General features: G+C 47.4%; 1 protein-coding gene and 1 long non-coding RNA gene across 2 annotated transcripts in view; both read left to right on the plus strand.

Annotated features, from left to right (window-relative positions):
- The window catches only part of LOC127227895 (zinc finger protein 395-like), a 38,073-nt gene extending 17,473 nt beyond the window's left edge, over positions 1-20,600 (plus strand). The window contains 12 exon segments of the mRNA XM_051192244.1: positions 8,520-8,781; positions 10,144-10,349; positions 12,429-12,538; positions 14,745-14,878; positions 14,880-14,969; positions 14,971-14,985; positions 15,605-15,705; positions 16,408-16,537; positions 16,539-16,709; positions 18,225-18,317; positions 19,109-19,212; positions 19,487-20,600. Of these exon segments, the coding sequence (XP_051048201.1) occupies positions 8,539-8,781; positions 10,144-10,349; positions 12,429-12,538; positions 14,745-14,878; positions 14,880-14,969; positions 14,971-14,985; positions 15,605-15,705; positions 16,408-16,537; positions 16,539-16,709; positions 18,225-18,317; positions 19,109-19,212; positions 19,487-19,598 (1,509 nt within the window). The 5' untranslated portion in view covers positions 8,520-8,538 and the 3' untranslated portion in view covers positions 19,599-20,600.
- Positions 20,601-21,346: 746 nt separating this feature from the next.
- On the plus strand, positions 21,347-22,108 carry LOC127227903 (uncharacterized). Its single transcript, XR_007835011.1, has 2 exons — positions 21,347-21,560; positions 21,615-22,108. It is a non-coding gene; the product is annotated as an uncharacterized LOC127227903 (long non-coding RNA).
- Positions 22,109-22,439: the final 331 nt, after the last annotated feature.

Below are 22,439 nucleotides of genomic sequence, written 5' to 3' on the forward strand. Positions count from 1 at the left end.
TCCCCACCCGTATGTTTTGCACATGTTTACCAAGCTAGGAACTGAAGCCAGGGCATGCTTGGTGCATGCTAGGCAAGTACTCTACTGCTGGGTATCCCAACCTTTGCAGCTTTTTTAAAATTTTGAGACTGAGTCTCACTAAATTCCCAGGCTTACCTTGAACTTACTCTGCAGTCTAGGCAGGCCTTGAACTTGTGATCCTCTTGCATCAACTCTCCAATTAGCTGGGACCACAACCCTGTACCACAAGACCTGCCTCAGTGCCTGCTTTTGTGAAAATAGTCTTAGAACTGAGTTTGAGTGCTGTTTAAGACCCTGCCTTGGAAGGTCACAGAGGTGATTAAGAGCACTTGTTGCTCTTGTAGAGAACCCAGGTTCAGTTTCAGCATCCATATGGCAGCTTACAACTTCCTGAAACTCCAGTTCTAGGGCTCTGATGCTCTCTTCTGATTTCTGTAGGAACTGGGCACCTATGTGGTACACATCTAAAACACTCAAACATCTACATCTGAAAAACAAAGCAAGACTGCTTTACTTTTTTTATGAACGTGTATGAGTGTTTTACATGTATGTATGTATGTATGTATGTATGTATGTATGTATGTGTACTGCATGTGTGCAGTGCCCACAGAAGACATAAGAAGGTACCAGAACCCTTTGAATTGGGGTCCTGAGCTGCCATGTGGGTGCTGAGATTTGAACCTAGATCCTCTGCAAGAGCAGCAAATGCTCTTAACAGTTGGACCATCTCTATAGCCCTCTGCCTTGCTTTGATGTCTGCGTGTCAGAGGAAATAGTAGGTCTTTCTTTAGAAGTATTTTTTGTTTCATTTTAAAATCTATTTTATGTATCACTTGTATGCAATGTCCAAGGAGGCCAGCAGAGGGCATCAAATGATCTAAAATTCAAATTATGGATGGTTGTGAGTTGCCATGTGGCTTCTGGGAATCCAGTCCGGATCCTCTGCTAGAGAAAGTGCTCTTAACCGCTAAGCCATATTTCCAGGCCCCAAACTAACTATTCTTGAGTCTGGGACCCTGGGAAGCCTTGTTTACAATAACAAACCTGGATTGACAGCAAAATACAGTCTGCAAGAGGCTCTGTAGTCCCATTGCTGCAGTTTGAGTATTTCTCAACAGAAGTGCCTGGGAACAAACGTGTATTAGATCTTACACCCTGTGCCCAAAGTGGAAATATCTGCAAATGTATAATAACATATCCCGAATAGGGAATCCACGTCCAAACACAGAAGTCATTTGCATCCCACCTTAGTCTCATACTCTGAAGGTAATTTTACTTATTTATTTATTCCTATGTTTGTATGTATGTATGCATGTATGTTTACATGTATGAATGCATCACATGTATGACTAGTACCCTCTGAAGCCTGAAGAGGGTGTTGGATCCCCTGAACTTGGAATTACAGATGGTTGCGAATTGCCTTGTGGGTGCTGGGGACTGAATGAACCTGATCCTTAAGATCAGCAAGTGCTCTTTGCTGCCAAGAAGTCTCTGGAGCTCCGTGCACACTGTTTTTAATGTGCCTGTGTTTTCGATGTGAGCTGTCATATGAGGTCTTGTATGGAATTTTCTACCTTGTGGCACCTCGAGAGTTCACCCACTGTGTTTGAGGTTGTGAGATGAGATCCCTCACCGGGTGCCAGGTGCTATGCTTAGGCATTGTCCTGTTTGATAGAGTTGAGCAAGCAGGATGGTTAGGAACAAAGGGTGCTGTGTTTCTGAAAGAGGGAGAAGGAGGAGGTAGGTGTGAGGGGAAGGAGAGTATGTTGCTGGGAGAGCTGCTAACTGCTTCCTTTCCTGCTGTAGCCTTCTGTAGGCAAACAGGACTGCCTCTGTCACCCTGTTGAATGACAGCCGGGCCGAGAGACCCACAGGCATATTTGTTGAACAGGTTCATTTATTATTTGCTGGAAACCAGATCAAATGACCTGCTTCTGGCCCATCCGCTGGAATATGAAAATGTCTGCTATTTGAGACCATTATTCTTCCCTTCCATTATCCCATTACACCTATTACCACAATAGCAAGAAGCTGCATGCTGTTACTGGGATGCTTCAGAGAGGGTTCCAGCCCCAATTCCTGGTTGGTTGACCTTATTTAAATTTCACTGGTTATCCAAATTATGGGCCTCTGGACTCTGATACAGTGTAACTTATTTTTTCTCTCCTTCAGAAAAAGACAATTAGAATACCCTGAGAACCCAATTTTTTACTGTCTGGACAGCTGATTTGAAATTTTAAAAATTACATGTTATCTATTTAACTTTCAGGTGTGGGTGTGCATGTCATAATACATGTGTCCAGGTCAGAGGACAACTTGTAGGAGTTGGTTCACTCCTTCTGCCATGTGGGTCCAGGGGATCAAATGCGGGTGGTTTGGCTTGGAGGCAAGCACCTCTACCCACTCATTGGCTAGTGCATTTAGAATACCAAATGGATACAAATATGTTCAGTGCTCTATGGAGATTGTAGTTTGGCAATCTTAAATATATATGCCATCACCCTATAATAAATGATACATAGGAGATAGGGAGATGGCTAGAAAGTGCTCTGTGTACGAGCATGTATTCAAGTCCCAAGAACCAAAGTCAGGCTGAACACAGTAGCCCACATTTGTAACCCCAGTGATCCTTGGCCTTGGATGCCCTCACTGGGATTTAGTTTCTTTTCTTTTTTTAAGATTTATATTTATTTCTAATTATGTGTGTACCTGTGAGTGCAGCTGTCCAAAGAGGCCAGTGAGATGGCCTGTGAAACAGCGGATGCTTGCAGGCCAGCTAACCTGTGTACACAGGTGGTTGGTGAGGACTGACACCCAAGGTTACCCTCTGACCGATACTTGTCCCCACAGTATATACACACATGTACACACAGAAAAGAACTTGGTGACTGTCTGAGATCAGAGGCTTGGGTGAGGGCCTTGGATACTCTTACTGGGATTTAGGTTTTTTTTTTTTAGATTTATTTTTGTTGTTTCTAATTAAGTGTGTATGGCTCTGTATGTACACGTGAGTGCAGCTGTCCAAAGAGGCCAGAAGATGCTGTTAATTCTCCTGAAACTGGAGTTGCGGGCGGTTTGTGTCACCTGACATGGGTCCTGGAGCCAAACTTGGGTCTTGTGTGAAAACAGTTCATGCTCTTGACTGCTGAGCCTTCTCTCCAGCCTCTTCACTGGGGTTTCTAACTGAAACCAGGTAGGGTTTTCTTCTTTCTCTGTGAAGAAAAAGGCTAAGCATGGTGAGCTTTGTTTCGTTTTCCTCCAAAGGCGATGGGATGTGGTGAAGGGGAAGGGGTGGCCTGTGAACCGGAATGATCCTGAATGTGTTTGCTCATAATCACTGTAACACACAGGTGTGCTCAGCACCTATCAGCAGAGAAACTAGGCAGTCATTATTGGAAATAGATCCCCGTGGAGAGCTGCTGAAAGTAAGAGACTTGGTTTCCTGATAACCTTTGTCCTCTGGTTGAATTTAGAATATAACAATGAAAAACAACTCTAATTAAAACATTAAAGATTTAAAGGAAAAAAAAGAGCAAAACCCCTGGTAGTTCTCTAGTAAAGGATGAAGACAACACACGAGATATTAAGGACTAAACACTCAGGTTCCTGTATGTGTGCTGGTTGTCAGATCTGTAAAGACACAAAAGCTTCCTACCTTCACGTTGACTTACTCATCAGCAGTGACGATGTAGCGGACACCAGACCTTTTGCAATTAGGAGCCTTGCTCCTAACTGCACCCTCCTCAACTCTGACAAAAGTCCCATGAGTTGTGAAATAAATCACTGGCTTGTGACCTGTGTCCCAGAAGTTTGGGTAGGTGATGTCATGGCGTGCCTCAATGCGCCTGGGTAGTGAGAGGCGCAGCCATTGTGTGCAGCTCTGTGCACTTGCAGCCATCGGGTGATGAATGGCAATTTTGGACTCTGAACCATAGAGTTTGTTTTATTGTTCTGTCAGGTCCAGTTATGTAACACATGGCAGATGTCTTTGTTAAAGGACAAGTGCTAACCTTCTCCAGATATTGGCCAAAGTACATAAGCCATCCCTTTCTTATTGGCGACAGCACTTGGGGTTCCAAATTCCCCCGTACTGAAGTTCTGAGAACACTTTGGCATGAGTTTATTCCCCGGCAGGAATTCTGCTAGTGGAGAATGTAAAACCAGAAAGTAGCATTTGGTCACATGATTCTCTATAATGCAGGTTTCTTCATTTTTCTCTGCTGCCACAGAACCACAGGGCAAATCGAAGGATGGCTGGTTCAGGGACCATCAGTAGCTTTTAGTAAAGCATTCAGGGAGCAGTAGATAGATGCAGAGGTTGGGGAAGAGGGGCCTAAAAGAGGTCAGTGGGAGGGGGTGCATGCACGCTAGGAGGAAGGGTGAGATCCTCCATGCCGGGTGACCAGCTAGCACCCCCAGAGTAGGTGTGACCTTGACCCTCTACCCGTCTTTCCAGCCAACTTCCGTTGTTAGTGCCTCATTACTTCTGAATCCTGGCAGCATAATGTGTGTTTTTGAGTGGATCTTTGGAGAAAGCATCCAGCCTGTGGAAGCAAGCCAGAAGCAGGCCAGTTGCCTATTTGTGCAGATCCCTCCAGCTTCTGGAAGGTGCAGGCTTACCAACCAACAGAAGAGCATTCTTTTAAAAAAGAAGACGGGCTTCCAAAAACATCATCAGAGTTTGTTGCCCAAACATCTCAGGTTCTTTCTGAAGACTGGGAACGAGGAGGTTTGGAAACACCCCTGTCTTCATTTTCAGTACTAGAAACCCCAAACTTCCGCCTCAGGAAAGGGGGGGGGAGCTGGTGCCTCCTGTTTTTTTTTTTTTTTTCCCCAAGGGCTGGCGGTTTCTTTGTGTTAGTGCTTCCACCTGTTGTCCGTAAGTGGTATTACACTCTAGCTCCCCTTCACTCTTGCTCCGTTCTTTCCTGAGTCTGGGATTGAACCCAGGGCCTCTCTTACACCAGGTATACCCTCTATGCTTAGCTACATAGCTGGTCCAGTGGCTCCAGTTTAAAAGCCATTTATCTGGGATGCATTTTTTTTTTTTTAAATTGTAGTCACAAAGAGTGACTCCAATGTGAGAATGTGAAGGCAACAGCCACCTAACCTGGGGACTCTGCCTGCCACATCTTTGCTTTGTTTCCGGGGGGGGGGGGGGGGGGGGTTCTGGATGAGTTGCCAAGATATCAGATTACAGCCTTTGGGTGGTGGCTTCCAGAACCAGCCTTTCTACTTTGCTCAGTGCTTGCCACTTTTCCCCTCTTCTTTCATCTTTTTTTTTTTTTTTTCTCCTCCCAGTGACAGGGTTTCTCAATGTAGTCCTGGCTGGCCTGGAACTCTCTGTAGACCAGGTTGGCCTCAAACTCACATATCTGCCTGCTTTTGCCTCCTGAGTGCTGGGATTAAAGGCGCGCAACACCACGGCCCGCCTGCCACTTTTTGAAAGTTATTGTTTTGTTGTTAGTCTTCTTTTCTATTATATTTTTATCATTGAAAACAATTTTTAAGTTGAAATGTTTTACCTCCTCCAAGTCCTTCCAGCCTCCCCTCCCCTCCTGACCCATCCAACTTAAAGTCTTTCCAACTTAAAGTCTTTCTAAAATAAATAACCACTCCTCCAAACCAAGGAAGCAAAACATCAGAAAAAGAAGAAAACAAAAAACCCAAAGCAAAACCATCCAAATAAAGGCATAAAAAGCCAAAACAACAAAAAGAAACAAACAAACTTGAGTCCATTTTATGTTGGTTGACTGCCCTTGAACATGAGGCTGCTCTGGAGTAGTTGATATACAGTCACTCCATTGGAGAAAACTAATTTTCCCTCTTCTAGCAGGTATAGTTCAGTTGTTAGCCTTTACCCTAGTGGCTAAGTTTTCTTTCATTCATTCATTCATTCATTCATTCATTCATTCATTCATTTTAGACAAAATAAAGTATAAGATACAACAGAATCTATCACATTGAAATTGTGATAGATACACCAAGGGAAGGAAAGAGCCCAAGAGAAGGCATAAGAGTCAGAGACCCACTTGATCGAACATTCTAGAATTCTATGAAAAACACTAAACGGGAAGCCGTAAAGGACGTGCAGAGCACCTGTTGCAGAACGTGCAGGCCCTGTGCATGCTGCCTCAGGCCCTGTGAGCACTTACGAGCATTGATCCTGTTGATTTAGAGGACCTTGTCTCCTTGGTTTCCTCCATCCCCTCTGGCTCTCTCACTCTTTCGGAGGCCTCTTTTATAGCTATGTTTTTCTGTCTTGGTTGCTAGTAGAACTTGCCTGGCTAGTTGGGAAAAGAAGCAAGGATGTCTGGGGTGAGGCTGTGACACAGGACCCAGATAAATAACCCTGAGGTACTTTTTGCCAGGGCAGAAAATAAAGGCTTACAGACCTGTTCACAGACAGTTGATGTTAACAAGTATTTAAAGGGCATTTAGCACTAGGAGACACAGTTCACTACTGTGTGTGTGTGTGTGTGTGTGTGTGTGTGTGTAGGTCAGAGGCATCAGTTCTACCATGTGCGTCCTTCGGATTGAACTCAGGTCATCAGCCTAGGCAGAAAGTGACTTTATTCACTGAGTTATCTCGATGGCCCTGATAGGCTTCTGGTTGTGGACTGGGAAGGAAAGGGAAAGGGAGGAAGAGGAGGAGGGAGGGATGTTCTGGAACATCTTTTTGAGACATTCAGCCTGTGTCCAATTAGTCTGGTGGTGCCCTGGGCTGGGGAAGCAGCAGCTAGAATCAAAGTTCTGAAAACACTGGAGTTTCGATGCCCATCCCAGCCGCACCACACCTGGAATGTGCTTCATGCCCAGCTGTTCTCCAGCTGGGTATGAACTGAATGGACAAACAGACCTTGAAGGGCAGAGACCAGACGTATAGGTGAAGACCCAGAGGGGTTGAGAGGCTCAGGGCGGCTGGGAGGAGGAGGCTGTGTGAGTTGGCAGAGGCTGGTCTTTGTTCATCTAGTTGATGATAAAGTTTTTTTTTTCTTTTTCTTTTTACTTTGTGCATACAAGTGCTTTGCTTGCATGTATGGCTGTCTGCCTGTGCACTGTTTGGTGCTGGCAGAGACCAGAAATGGGGTATCAGATTCCCTAGAACTGGAGTTATGGTTGTGAGCAACCACATGGATACTGGAACCAGGATGGTCTTCTGAAAGAGAAGCCAGTGCTGTTAACCACTGAGCTACCTCTCCAGGTGTGGTGGTGTTAGTTTCATGGTGGGTTTCCAAAGTTGTCTGCAGCATTGAAGAGCTTGGGAGTCTGTGTATCTAACAAAAGCCCTCAGTGTTGATGTGGCAATATCAAGAGAAGGAGCCTCACTAAGGAAGCAATAGTGGCTATGTATGCGGGGGTGTGTGGAGGGGTGGGGGGTGAGGAGTGTTGGGGCGGGGGCTTGGCTCAGGGGATGCCTGATGAAGGTAGAGTAGCTGAGACAGCAAAACACGGGACTTGGCCTTCTGGGAAGTAATGGGGGAATTTGTTAAACCAGCAGCATTACACCTGCCTAGAAAGTACTGGTGGCTGTTTCTATAGATCAGCGCTCAATGATGTAGGCAAAACTGAGCTGTTATATTAAGTGAAAACCAATGCTAGGTGAAGTGGCTTGTCCTTGTGGATGCAGGCAGGAGGATTGCCACAGGTCAAGGCCAGCTTACTGACTTGTATAGTAAGTTCCAGACCAGCCATAGGTACCTAGCAAGAATTTGTCTCAACAATAAAACAAAAACAGGGAGAACAGAGTATACCAGTGCAGTTATAGAAGGAGCAGGATGCTTTAAAATTAAAAATAAATAAACAAAAAAAAGTGTGTGTGTGTGTGTGTGTGTGTGTGTGTGTGTGTGTGTGTGTGTGAGGCTGGGGATGTGGCTCAGTTGGTAAAGCGCTTGCCTAGTGTGCATGGAGCTTGCGGTTTGTCTGGAGCACCACAGAAGATGGGCATGGTGGTGATGAATACTTGAGGTGGGGGCAGGAGAATCAGAAATTCAAGGTCACCCTCAGCTGCATAGGAAGTTTCCACCTAAGCTGTGTGAAACAGGAGTCTTAAAAAACAAAATAAAAATAAGGAAACAGGAGCAGGGGGGAGTGGGTGTCTTTGGGATTCAGGTTCACAAGTGGCTTTACTTTGAGTTCATCAGTGATTTTTTACATGACCTCCTAGGAATAGGTATTAATTTTTTGTATTTTTTTTTTTAATAAAGAAAAGATAGAGCTGGCAGGATGGTTCAGCAGGTAATGAAGCTTGCCTGCAAGCCCATGTCCTGAGTTTACCTTTGCAAACCACATGGTAGAGAGAGAACTGACTTCAGCAAATTGTTCTCTGATTTTCACATGTGCTGGGGCACATATGCACAGAAATTAATGTGTGTGTGTGTGTGTGTGTGTGTGTGTGAGAGAGAGAGAGAGAGAGAGAGAGAGAGAGAGAGAGAGAGGGAGAGAGATAGGGAGAGAGAGTTCACTCATACTCACTGCCACTTTTGTTTCCTCCGCAGAGGAAGCAGAGTATCCAGCATGCTGTCCCGACGCCTTGGTAAGCGCTCCCTCTTGGGAGCCCGGGTATTGGGACCGAGTGCCTCTGAGGTGCCACTGGGGGCCAGCCTGCCTTTGGAGCCACAGATAGAAGTGCCTGAAGGAGCCACGCCCCAGCCTTCACACACCTCTAAGGACCCTGTGTGCCAGGAGCAGCCCAAGGAACTCCTCAAGGCTCTGGGTACCTCAGGCCACCCAAAGGTGGCCTTTCAGCCTGGACAGAAGGTAGGTTGATCCTAACACGGACGGGCACCCTGTCTCTTGAGTGTTGGGATTGGGAGACTAGGGCTTCCTAAGTGGTAGCCTGGAAGTCCTATAAACTGGGGCTCTGGGCAGAAGATGTACTGTCCTTTCAGACCAGGGCATATTCTTGACTGTCATGTGGAGGAGAGAGTGGCCAGGCATTGTGGGATGCTCAGAACCTCAGATCACAGTGTGGCCTCAGCTCCCTAGCTTTTTATCTGCCTTACTTCACAACCTTAGGCAACAAGGAGAAGGACCTTAGACTTTAGGCGCTAGAGAAGAGATTGCAGAAACTGCAGATGGCTGTGTAGTCCAAATCTGATAAGGACTGTCCTTGTTTTCCTTGCATCCCCTTGCCATGGCTGGGCCCATGGTTACCTAGGCCCGATTCATTACAAGGTCCAGCTCCGTGGGCTCTGTGCACTGAACTCAGCTAGTCAGCCTTGGCAGCAAGGTCCAATGGCAGAAGGCTCCTGCCATTGCCTTTTCCAGCATCCATCTACGAAGACTTGGCCTTTGTCTTCCCATGAGGCTCAGTGCCCCCTAGACCTTTGTCCTCCTGAGATAAGGTAGCCTTCCAGAGTCCAGGTACCCTGATGAGAGAGCAGTCTATCCCCTCCCTCCAGTACAATGCTGAGGAGAATGGGACTTAGGACTCTCCAGAAGGAAAACATTGAGTAAGAGGTGTTTACCAGTTCAGAGGCAAGGACAGGGGCATGAGTAACCGAAGGATGAGTGTAGGTTTGAGGGTCAGAGAAACCCCAGGTGCTGGCCTACTCAATATCTTGTAGGGTGCACAGTGTGTAGGGAAGCTGTAGTAGAAGATTTAGTCCCGTGTGGCTAGCCCGTGTGTGTGCTTGGGTGGGCAGCAGGTGCCTGGGAATACCTGCTTTCTTCTGGTCTGTTTAGGCTGTTGTAATGGAAAACCCAAGGTGGGGAAATGTACAGACAGTATTTCATCCAGCTCAAACTTCTGGAAACTGGGAATCCTGAGAGGACAAGAAGGACAGGAGAGTGAGGGTCTGCACCCACTTTTATAATAGTTCACACTCTCCCCGCCTACCCCACTCTCTGGATAATTCTCTCCTGTTATGACATGCCATTTGATAGAGCAACAGTTCTCAGGACATATTCACTTACACTAACTAGACCCCACTTCCTGACACTGGTCTTGGGGATTAAGTGTCTAACATGTAACCAGATCTTAGCATGCACAAATTAAAGATGAGTGTATCGAAGCACAGACTACAGCAGATAGATAGCCTGATACCCGGGACGGAGATCTCTGGGGGCTTTGGTGTCGGAACGCCTGAGTGTTGACCCTTGGCCACCATCCCCCTGTAGGTCTGTGTGTGGTATGGGGGTCAGGAGTGCAAGGGCCTGGTGGAGCAGCACAGCTGGGCCGAGGACAAGGTGACAGTCCGGCTGCTGGACCAGAAGTTACAGATTTGCTGTAAAATGGAAGAGGTGTGGCTAGCAGAGCTGCAGGGGACCGCATCCCAAGTGACAGCCTACAGACCCGTGTCTAGGAACATCGATGTCCCGAAGAGGTTTGTAGGAGTGGGCTGGGACATGGTGGGAGGAGTGTGGGGGTGTTGGGCACCTAACTGCTGGGATCGTGAAGCTAGATACAGAAGAGGCATCATTTGAAGAACATCTAGGTAACATCCTTTCTTCTCTAAAACTCTCTTGGTGGTTATATCTATTTGGTTGGTGAAGGCTTAAACTCAGCTCATCGTTTTTCTTGAATGCCAGCACGGGTTCCATACAGGGTGGAGAGAATTTCAGACTTGTGGGCCAAGCATACTCTGTCATTGCTACTTGGTGCTGCAGCCATAGACATAAAAGCCTGTAGTCATGCCGTGCATTAATGAAAACTAATCAGGGTCCCCAAACTTTACCGTGATTCAGTATCGTTTTGTGTGTCATCTGTCAAGAAGTAAAACGCTTTTGATTCTGAAATAGTATTTTAAAAAGTAAAGCCATCCATCCTTTCTTGGCTCAAAACTGGACAGGTGGGCAGCAGCCTGTGCCTAGGCAAGGTGGTCTGATTCTTCACTTGGGTGCTAAGAGCCATTGAGTAAAGAATGGATATTCTGCTTTGGGGCTTAATGATAAGATGCCAGCCTGGGATCCTGGTGTACATCTTATGGTCTATCTATACTGTTCTTTTAAGATTTAAAAAGAAAATCTGGGGCGGAGAGATGTCTGTGCAAGCCCAACAAGCTGAGTTCAATGCCTGGAACCCACGTAGAGGCGGAAAGAGGAGCCTGCTCCATAGAGCTGACCTCTGATCTCCACATTCACACAGCATGCACAAACATAATAATAAACAAATGAAAGTTAAAAACAAACTTGGCCAACTAAGATTATTTTGCATGCAAGATATGCAAACAGCTAAACTCTATTCCACCCTCTTCTGTGGGTATGAGGGCTCTAGATGGACCAGGTGGGCTTAACAATTTTTAGATTACATTCATTTATTATGTATGGGTTATGTGTGCATGCTGTGCTGCCCCTGTGGACGCCAGAGGACGACTTTCAGGAGTCAATTCTCTTCTACTCCGTGGGCTCTGTGCACTGAACTCAGCTAGTCAGCCTTGGCAGCAAGCTCTTTTACCCACTGCACCATCTTGCTGGCCCAGCAGAACAGTGTTTTAAGACCAAAGGAGCAGCATCTCTGATCGTGTATCCAGTGGAAGGCCTGCAAAGAACTTATTTTTCTCTTTTGAGAAAGTGAAAACACAACAATCATGTAGTGTTTAATGTGTTGATGGCTTTGGTCCCTCTGTCTCAAACCCAGTTGCATGGTTTGGTAGACCTCGTGTATAAGTAATGGGTGAATACAATCCTTTAAAATAGGCAAGCCACTGGCAGTTTATTATATTCTAGTTTCCCTCAAATACTTTAGATTTCAGATAGTGTTTATTTTACTTCCAAATCGTGTAACTGTATGGATTTAAAGGCGAGGAAAAAAGAGCACACGTAAAATTCTAGGCAGCCTGTTTAAAGCATGGAGCTTAGCAGTGGGAGATGGTGTCATCTGGTTATTTATTCTACCCTGGTTTGTTTGCTTACTGGCTTATGTAATGGGTTCTGTTTACATTCAGAAGCTAACAGAATGCTGTGTTTATTTTGGCAGAGGGGAAAGAAAAATCCATTAGTGTAATTGTTTCCTCTTAAATTTGAATCTAAGACAGAGGAAGGAGGTAATTTTAGTGTTTAGATTAGTGGGCATCATTTATTCCCATGCTTCATCTTAACATTTTGAATCTTCTCTCCGCACTCAAATAAAATGTTCCATTTTAAGTTGTAGGGTTAGAAGGAGAGTTTGGGGAGAGCAGTGCTGTCTCAGGTGTCACCCCCCCCCCCAGTTTAAGCAGGGGCCCCACCTGCTCATCCTGGGCTGATTGAAACAACACCCAGAACAATCACTTTTCACGGGTTGTTGCTTTACTTTCCATTGAGCTGGTTGCTTGGGGGTGGGGGGTGGGATTGGCTCTGAGAGGACAGCACAGCAGGGTAAGGTGATCCCATGAAAGTAAGCGGATGTGGTAGCATAATCTGTGGGCTTTGTGGACCAGCCAGGCCCCAGAAAGTAAGCACACTCCCTACTCATTTGAATCCAGGAAGTCGGATGCAGTGGAGATGGATGAGATGATGGCTGCAATGGTGCTGACTTCTCTGTCCTGCAGTCCTGTCGTGCAGAGTCCTCCTGGGGCTGAGCCCATCTTCTCTGGTGAGCAAGTGGGGTTGGGCTGACTCCTGGGATGGCAGAGGCTGGCAACTGACACTCTCTCTTTTCAGCTTCGAATTGCCAGTGTCAGCTTGGCTGTAGGGTTCCGGAGGCTCTCAGGGCTATCAACCAGAAGCTCAGTTTCCCCATCTGAGCAGAAATACCTTGGCGCTTTGTGACAGTGATTGAACTCGGCACTCAGCCAAGATGACCACTCAAGCAAGTTCCAAGTTCTGTAGGAGCCTGGACAGGGCCTACAGGAACAATTATTTAGTTCACAAAAGCAGATCTATGCTTGCCTGTTCACTAGTGGCTTCCCATTATCAATACTCAACTTCTAAAGTGCCTAAGTCAGCCTCATAAATTAGTGTGGGCTTGCAGGCCAAATACTTGAGCTGAAGTCTCAAATCTGGTTGCTTTATACAAACCAATAGTATTGCCCATTGAAAAGACTGGGTGAAGATGCTTGTTGCTGAGCCTGGCAGCCTGTGTTTGGTTCCTGGGGCCCACATGGTGGAAGAAAACAAGTAACTCTCTTAGGTTGTCCTCTGACCTCTACTTATACTCTCTCTCTCTGACACTGTAATAAAAAAAAAGTCCCTAATAGTGTGACTTCAGATTTATAGAAGCCAACAGAACTCTTCTGGTTATAATCCCCAGATGCTTTACCAGTGCTTGGAAGGGCAGCATCCGAGAAGGATTGCAGACTAATAAGTCTTTTGATAAGACTGGTAGTGGCTTTGGTTATTTTAGTAGCAATTGCTTATCTTCCAGTCCTAAAAGCTATTTAACAGTTTGTAGGAGAATATGGAGCTAGTTCTAACTCATACTGAGAGGAAAGTGGTTTTCACAAGTGTCCCTCACCTTTGATTGAAAGCAAATTTAATTACTCCACCAGAGACTGTCACTGCACTTGGGGACATCTAGTGGTGAATTCCATCAGTGCAGCCTGCTTTAATGTGCATGAAGACTCAAATCCTCAAGAAGTTTAAAAGAAGTTGAGTCAGCAGATTCAGGAAAGGAGCCGAAGTGGAGAAAACATGGCTGGCGTTCCCTCTTGAGCCCATGCTCATGGGTCCATGATCAGTTGCTTTGGATGCTTCTTGAGTTATGCCCAAGTTTTGAACTCTATGTGTATCTGTGGTACTCTCTGTTTCCAGGAAGAGCAAGTGATTCGAGTTTTAAAACTAGAAGGGGTATATGGGGAGGAGAGGTTCTTTATCCAGCATCCTTTCTGAGCAAGAGTCTCCTAGAAGTAAAGAGAGCCTCCTTTGGAAACGTGGGACCTTGGAGTTGGCCCAGCCTTCAGGTCTGCTATGATTACTTAGGGTGTGGCAGTGTCTCTTCAAGCCTAGAGTCAGGAGAATGTGTGTCCAGAGAGGGAGCTGGGGCTGCTGGGAGCATAAGTTTTTTTCTATCTCTCTTGCTGTTCCCCCATATTAGACTTTCAGATCATCTTATGTGATCAGTTGGCTTGGATTTGAAGGCAAGGGAAGACAAAGTCCAGCTTGAGCCTAAAGCAGCCTATAGACCCATCAGTCAAAAAATCAAAAAAAAAAAAAAAAAAAAAAAAAATCTAGGCTTGGGGTTCCACTCAGTGCTAGAGTGCTTGCCTAGTATGAACAAGGGCCTAGCAATCAAAGTAAAACTAAGCATAAAAATCCCACTTGTTATTTGTATTCTTCCTTCTTAGATGTCTGAATTTGAGGGGGCAGGTGGCCACTGAAAGTTCCAGGACATTTCTGTGCACTCACAGACGTTCCTGCATTTGTCCAAGTTAAAATGGTTGAAAAGCATTTTTAGGAAACTCATCAAGAAGGTAGCTAGCCCCATGTTGCTACCGCTATGTGGATGTATGTCCTCAGCCAGGCTGGAACTAGGAAAGGCTCTTTTTTTTAGCATGTACAGCATGAACTAGCTTTTAATGGCATTCTTTTTTATTAATCTTCGATGAAAGATAGTTGAGAGTAGGTGTGGTGGTCAGCGATGACCCATGTGGCCGTGGCAGAAAATGTCTACCAGGCAGAGCAATTATAGCTCCAAATTGCTATAGCGTTTGCGCCAGCCCTCATCTTGTAGCTCAGGAAGAAATTTCTCTAATAATTACATTTTAATAATATTTTCATGTTTGTCATCAGTTACTCACTTCCCCCCCCTTTGTTGCTGGGGACGAGGCCTCCTGAGTGCTCTTTCACCTCTCTCTGGCCAGTTTCCCGTGCAGCTTGTGGTGACCCATGGAAGGAGAGCGGTGACGTGTCAGACAGCGGCAGTAGCACTACCAGCGGGCACTGGAGCGGGAGCAGTGGCGTCTCCACCCCTTCGCCTCCCCACCCTCAGGCCAGCCCCCAAGTACCTGGGAGACGCCTTCGGGTCTCCCCAAACTGATCATGGCTTTGAGACTGATTCCGACCCATTCCTGTTGGATGAACCAGCCCCCACGCAAGAGAAAGGTAGGTGACTGACCACTAGTGAGCATGTGGGGACAGCCATCCTCAGAGGGCAGGGACTCCACAGGTCCCAGGTGTTTCTGGTTTTCCTTTGCTGCTGCACCTGTTGTGAAATCCTAGGCTGAGGCTGGTTCCTTTTCATTTTGTGTGTGTGTGTGTGTGTGTGTGTGTGTGTGTGTGTGTGTGTGTGTGTGTGTTTCTGTGTGTGCATGCATGTGGAGGTCAAATGTCAACCTCAGGTATTTATCATGAGTTATCTGCCTCTCCCACCTCACCCCATCTTAGCTTTTGAGATAGGCTCTTTCAGTGGTCTGGAGCTCACCAAATAGGCTAGGCTGGGCAGCCAGTGAGTCCAGGATCTGCTGTCTCTGCCATTCCGTGGTATCACAAGTGTGTGCCACTATTATTTATTCATTTATTTATGTATTTTTTTAATGTGGCCACCAAGGCATCCCTCTGGTTCTCCTGGGCATGTTTCTGTGCTTTCTGGGAGTCTCTTCCTAGAGGTTTTTTCTTTTGGGTCTGGCTGAGGATGGCAGCCAGCTGAAGTCCTCATCAAGTGACAAGGGAGGCTGGGAGAGTGTTCCCACACACTGGTTACTAAGACTTCTTTTTCCCCTAGAACTCTGTGAAGGTGATGTACAAGTGCCTGTGGCCCAGCTGTGGCAAAGTTCTTCGTTCAATCGTGGGCATCAAGCGACATGTCAAAGCCCTCCACCTGGGGTAGGTCCAGTGCTTGGTGACTCTTGCCTGAGGCGCCTCCAGCCTGCTAACTCCACAGGACTTGCAGTCCAGAGGCTTCTGGTGAAATGACTTCCTGTAGGCACTGTCCAGTTCTCCTCTCTGACCACTGAATGTGCGATGCCTTCACGGGGCAAGGAGATTCTTTATATCGTGGTCAACATTGATGCTCTTGTGGGATCTTCCCACCTGGTGTAGGAAGCAAGCTGTTTCAGTTCTGGGTAGAAAGAGAACGGTTTGGTTTAATCACTGGTGAGATGCTATGGCTTAGACATAGTGGCCGAGTTTTACTTGTGCTCCTGTGTGGGGGGAGTTAGGTCTATATCAGTGCTCTGGCACTCATGGCAGGGCCTCATCTCTGTACAGAACCCTCAGGGCAGCACCTCTGGTGTGAACTGCCTCAGCCCTCGAGAGCGTGCTATAGTCGGGGCAGCTCCCAAGAGGGCTTGGTCTGTGCCAGGACTAGGTTGTACTCATACACGTTTGCCATTGTGTGAGCCCTTGTGCTGAAGAGGAACTTCCATGGGTGGGCATGTTCTGATCCCTTTTGATGGCACTCCTGGATGTTCTCTTGGGTACTTTTCCCAACATCTTTCTCCTTGAACACCCCCACCCCTCCACCCCCAGGCTTCAAACCAAGGTAGCATCATTAAGGAATGATGGCTAAATGTCTGTTCCACACAGGGACACCGTGGACCCTGATCAGTTCAAGAGAGAGGAAGATTTTTACTATACAGAGATGCAGATGAAGGAAGAATCTGCTCTGGCTGTGGCTGCCCCCCCTGCCCCTGGGACACCCAACAGCGAGCCAGCCCCCCACCTCCCGTGTGACCAGCCCGTCCCTTGCCGCTCTTTCATTGCCTCCGCCCAAAGTCCAGTCCTCTGGCCCAGAACACCCTGGCCTGGAGTCTCCCCTGCCTTCAGTTGCACTCAGCAAGTCAGCTCCTGGCTCCTTCTGGCACATTCAGGCTGACCACGCATACCAGGTTTGGAACAGGCATATGTGGGAGCTTAGCCTGGGATCACTGTGGTCACTGGCTATTAGACAATAGGCCTCTGAGCACCTTGACTGAGTTGCTAATCTTATTTCCACAGAGAAGGAAAAGGAAAGGCTTGGATGTAGGTCAGTTGGTAGAGTTGCTTACTGAGCGTGTGCAGAACCTTGGGTTGATCCTGAGCATAAACCCAGGGCAGGGACACATAACCTGTGATCCCAGTCAGGGTGGAGACAGGAGGAATAGGAGTTCAGGGTCCTACACGGGGAGTTAGAGCCAGCTTGGGCTATATGTAAACCCCATCTCAAAAACAGCAGCAACAAATTTTGTGACACTCAGGGCTGATAAGTACTCTAGCCATGTGTCAGGGTGTGAACTGAGAGCTTTCACTTTCAAGACTGGCTAGAAGAATCAACAGAATCATGTAGGACTTCCCAGGCAACTCCTTAGCTCTGAGGAGTGTGTTACACTGGATAGTGCTGCTCTGAGTACCTACTTGGTGTCAGCATTGGGTTAGGTAAACCTTCCAGTTAGACTAGGACATGACCCCTGCTCTCACAAAGTGCATGGTGGAGCTGAGGTTAGCAATGTGGATTTGGCTAGGACTGATTATAAGTTGTCAGAGTACCATTTCCTCGAGATGTGGGAGACACAGGCCCAAGAGAGACAACTCCATTATTCTCTTGGGCCTGGGAAAGTTGTCATGTTGAGGTGGGCAGTGTCATTTAGAGTGACCTTCACCCTGCAAGCTAGGTTCACATTCCTGTATGCTGGTTTAAAACCTTTTCTGTGTTTATAGTTTGACTTGAGCAGGCTTGATCAGTTTGCAAGTTAGTAAAGAGTAGTGCTTCCAACCAGGTCTGCTTGTGCATGCCTGTAATGGCGGCACCTGGGAACTCAAGGTCAGCTTGGACTACATAGTAAGGGCCAAAACAAACAAACAAACCAAAACAAAACACTCCAAACCAGTGGTACTTTCAGTGAGCAAAAGTACAAAGTAAGCGGGCTCGCCTCATTAGAATTAATGGCCACTTAGTTTGTGTCTGGCTAAGGTTCATTCTTAGCTGACCCTGTAGCCTCTGGGCATTATGGCTTGTACCATTAGAAATAGGCCTAAGCCAGACATCCCTGCCTGTATCCCTACTCCTGAGGAAGGGCCTGGCAGTTCTCTGTTTTTTTTCTGGAAATAGTCCTCAGGCTCAGAAGGCTTTGGACTTTTTGCCTGAAGCATGTTCTCCATAGGTAACTCAGCCACTGAATAACAGGAGGCTGGCATGCAGGCAGCCCTAAGTAGGAGTGTAGCCTCTCAGGAAGGAGGAGGCTGTGTTGATGACAGGTTAGACGGCTTTGAGGATGCTTATGGGAAAACCTCTCTAGCTGTCTTGGTGTTTTCCAGGCTCTTGACTAGGCAGAGATATGACTTCTGTTGCAAATGGGAAGTTACTGGATCCAGAGACAGATGCTTCCTTAGTAGGAGCACAGGCTGACACACTCTTGTCTCTGCAGGCTCTGCCATCCTTCCAGATCCCTGTCTCTCCCCACATCTACACCAGCATCAGCTGGGCTGCTGCCCCTACCACCACCTCCCCCCTCTCTCCGGTGAGTGTGGACTACAGTACCCCCAAAGCTTTTGCATACATCCCCAGGGCTGGGGGTCTGTGTCATTGGTATATAGCACATGGCTGGTATTGCCTGTATCCGCCCCCCCCCCCATACTTCATTAACATCTCTGTGTGTCCTGTCTGGCTACAGCTCCCCTCAGCAGCTAGAAGGGCTCCTGGGGGGAGGGTGTGGGGGGAGTCAGGGTGAAGCAATTTTCTTCCTTAGGAATATGCTGGGCAAGGCTAGGCTCAGTTCAGTCCCTTGCTCTGTGAGTGCTTGTTAGAGTTCTAGTGCCTAGATGAAAGGATGGGAGAGAATGTGTGGGTGTCAGAAGGGAGAGCATGACAGATGGTCATAGGAGGGGCACCCACAGGCTGTGTGAGCTGGACCAGAAATCTCAGGCCATCATGGATTTGTACCCTTGACTCTGAACTGACATAAACTGGAAGTCATTAGAACCACATATAGGTGGCTCTAGTTTCAAGTGTCTGCCACAGAGAAGTGTCACACATGGCAGAACCTAGTCCACAGAAGGTGTCACTAAGGCAATACAATGCCTCCATTTGCCCCTTGGATGGTAATTCCATGTGAGTTCCTTAAAGCCTTAATGGTGGCTCCTGTCTTTGGCCCTGACTTGACCCCATCTATTGAGAATTTCCTTTTTGGGGTAAAATCTATGGTTCCCTGCTCTGGGGCTCAGAGAGGCATGCATGGCAGAGCCCGGGGAGTTGCCTTGTGGTTCTGAGTGGTCTCTTGCTCATAGCTGATCTTATAACCCTCATACCCAGGTCCGGAGCCGGTCACTCAGCTTCAGTGAGCCCCAGCAGCCACCACCCACAGTGAAGTCTCACCTGATCGTCACCTCCCCACCCAGGGCTCAGAGCAGCTCCAGGTGAGCCATCTCATCCTTAGCCTTGGGGTTTCTGCCCTCTGTCTGTCAGCACTGGTGATGTAGACTTTGATTCTACCCAGTTGCAGCCTCCAGGATTAGTCCCCAGGCGGAGGCCGCGGTGGTGGAGCTGCCGTCTCTTCCTTGTGGCTCTGGCTGTGGGTGCCACTGACTTCTGTGCCCCTCCCAGCTCCTGCTTGCTTGCCCGCTCATGCTTGGCTGTTGTCTGGGTCTAACTTCCATTACATGGTGCCACCCTCACTTCATTCCTTGTCAGGAAAGCCCGCGGAGAAGCCAAGAAGTGCCGCAAGGTGTACGGCATAGAGCACCGGGATCAGTGGTGCACAGCCTGCCGGTGGAAGAAGGCCTGCCAGCGCTTCCTGGACTGAGCCTGCCTCGCCCAGCCCCGCTCCTCACCCTGCCGGGCAGCCAGGAGGCCTCCAGGCCTGCAGCCATCAGCAGAACACGGAGAGATACGGAGTGGATGTGGGCAGCTGGGGCTCCATTGGCTAAGATTTAACACTTAAAAACACTTTCTCCCCCTTGTGGGAGTGTTTTATTTTTTAAAAAAAGGAAGATATTTTTCCCCCTAAAATAGGAGAGAGCCAAAATTGACCAAGGGTATAGTGCAGCGAACCAGAGACCAAAGAATTACCCCCTTCCCCCGCCCTTCCACCCTCTTGGGGACTAGTTTGTACGCATCAGAAGTAGGACAGGATGGATGCCTTGCCCATTTTTGTGCTGAGCTGGTGCATCCATTGATCTTTTAGCTATTCCAGAATGGACTGTGAGTAAAATGAATTTCCTTTTCTTAGGAAAAAAAAAAAAAGTGAGATCCTTCTGGCAGGTGGATGGCCTAGGGGGCAGAGGCAGGAGGCTGCACTTGGTAAGATGCAATATCATTTCTGTTGGAGCAGCTTCTGGGGCTGGAAGAGGGATACCCTTTTACCGCGGCAACTTTCGGGTCTGGGTTCCCTCAGATGTTGGGTTGCATGCCAGTAAACTTTATGTGGCTTCTTCTCAAAGCCTGTCCCCCCAAAATCCTGAGCCAAAAGGCTAATATGAATTTAGTTTGAGAATGTGGCCTTGAAACACTACCCTGAGCATCCTTTTAGCTCTGAGAGGAAGCGTGGAGGGTCTCCACAGAAACTTTGCTCCACTGAGTAAAGTCCTTTCTGAGGCCTCTTCCCTCCAGAGTGTCACAGGCTCTAGAATGTCTGGTTTTCTTGTCTGATGTGGAAGTCTTTGATGATGAAGCCTTCTTTCCCTAGGGGGAGCCTCTGGTAGGTCCTAGCAGACTTGACCTCTGTGCCTGCTAAACGTAACTTCTAGGACCCAGCTGTCTTGGACTGAAGTCCCAGGTGTCACAGGCTCAGGGAATACCACTAGGCCACCCCCTCCAGGGGCTGAGCAGCATTGACTCATTAGTTGTCATGGAGACCATCCTCTTGACCACTAAGGGTCCATTGGGGGGCATTACATGGGAAACAACATACCAAGTTCTATGAGAAAATCTGAGAACCTAAGAGATTGTATGTGTGAGGTAGAGGGTATTGTGGTAGCCTGGGCTGCTGATGGAGGGGAGAGACACTAGTGTCTTTGGTAGGGGTATAATTTTATAACGAGCCAGTCCAGCCAGAGGCAACCCTGGGCTCTCCTGCCCCTTCAACCTCCCAGGTAATTAAGAGCACAAGTTAATTTTCTCTCCTTACTTCCCATGATGCTCGGCTTCCAATCTTACTGGATTGGGAAGGGGAATATAGAGACACAGAGGGAGTTTCTGGACATGTAGAGACCCCACCAGGGAGCTCTCCTCTCCCCTTCTTAATCCCAGTGTGGACTAAGCCTGCACTTCAGCAGCGACAGTGTAGTCCCAGCCTTGGTTTGGAGCTTGCAGATGTAACTGACGATAATGATTTTCTCCGTTCGAAGCAGGCTTCCTATGGCATTGGCACCCCAGCCAGAACAGTGAGAGAGAAAAAAGGGGATTAATAGGATGGCTTAAAAGCTGAGGGAGTTTTAATTCTGTTCAGTTCTCTATTCCATGTCTGCGCAGCTTCCACATCTGTGTTTGTTCCCCCTTTTTTTCTAGCAGTGGTGGCCTCCCGACCACTGTCCTGCACCCCCTTCTGGCGGTGGTGGCCTCCCGACCACTGTTGTGCACACTCCCCCTACCCCCCATTCATCTTGATGCTTCTGTATTGGTTACTGACACATGGTCTGGTTTTGGGTTTGAAGGGCAAGGGTGGCTTGTGAGCACACCCAGCCGTCAGGCCTGCTCCTGTCATCTCTGTATCTCCCTGCCTCCCAGCCCCGTGGGTTTGGAATCTGACTGGGTGAAGGCGCCACAGGTGTGCTTTTGAAAACAGCAGGGTTTGGAATCTGACTGGGTGAAGGCGCCACAGGTGTGCTTTTGAAAACAGCAAGGCGTAGCTTGCAAACAATTATCTTGGGAAACTGTTTAGCCATGTATCCGTTATCCAGAACGCTGTCAGAGTTTCCTTCAGACTTGGTACCATGTTGGGAACACCGTCAAGTGAGTGTGTACCGTTCTCAATTCCGTGGTGCGAGTCCAGGAGTACTGTCTGAGGCCAGCCGAAGTCTCAGGTATAAAGCCGAAGGGCTCTCTGGTAACGTAGGCTTGCATCAATGATAAGGCTTTTAACCTGGCCCTGAAAGCAATGTTGCTACTTCTGACAGTGCTTTGAGCAATGGCTGCCTTGTCATAGTGACTGTATAGCTTGACACCTTAGAGGACCCTGTGAAATTAGATACGGAAACTGATTTGGTGGAAGAAATCTGTTATGTTACTTTCTGGTCACCCCAGGTTCTGATTTTACCAGGGGCAAAAAACCAAAACAAAACAAAAACAACAACAAAAAACCCCAAAACACAAAACTTTTTTTTTTTTTTTTTTTTTTTTTTTTTTTTAAGATTAAAGCAAAACAATAAGGGAGAAGAATCCCATCCGTGAATTTGTCTTATTGGCGCATCTCACCCTTCCCCACCCAGCCCCGCTGTCTTCCAAGTATTATTTTTACTGTTAAGATTTTTTTTAAATGTGAAATGAAATGTAATGTTTTTACAGCAATGATATGAAATATATTTTATAAGGAATAAAATGGTACATTGTCTGACTTAGTGTGTGCCTGTACTGAGTTCTTAACTGTCCCTACGATTAGTGCAAATGGTACCATGTGACCCTGTAGGCAAGGGGACTCATTTGCTCA

The sequence above is a fragment of the Phodopus roborovskii genome, unplaced genomic scaffold (assembly GCF_943737965.1).
Source record: "Phodopus roborovskii unplaced genomic scaffold, PHOROB, whole genome shotgun sequence".
Classification (NCBI taxonomy): domain Eukaryota; kingdom Metazoa; phylum Chordata; class Mammalia; order Rodentia; family Cricetidae; genus Phodopus; species Phodopus roborovskii.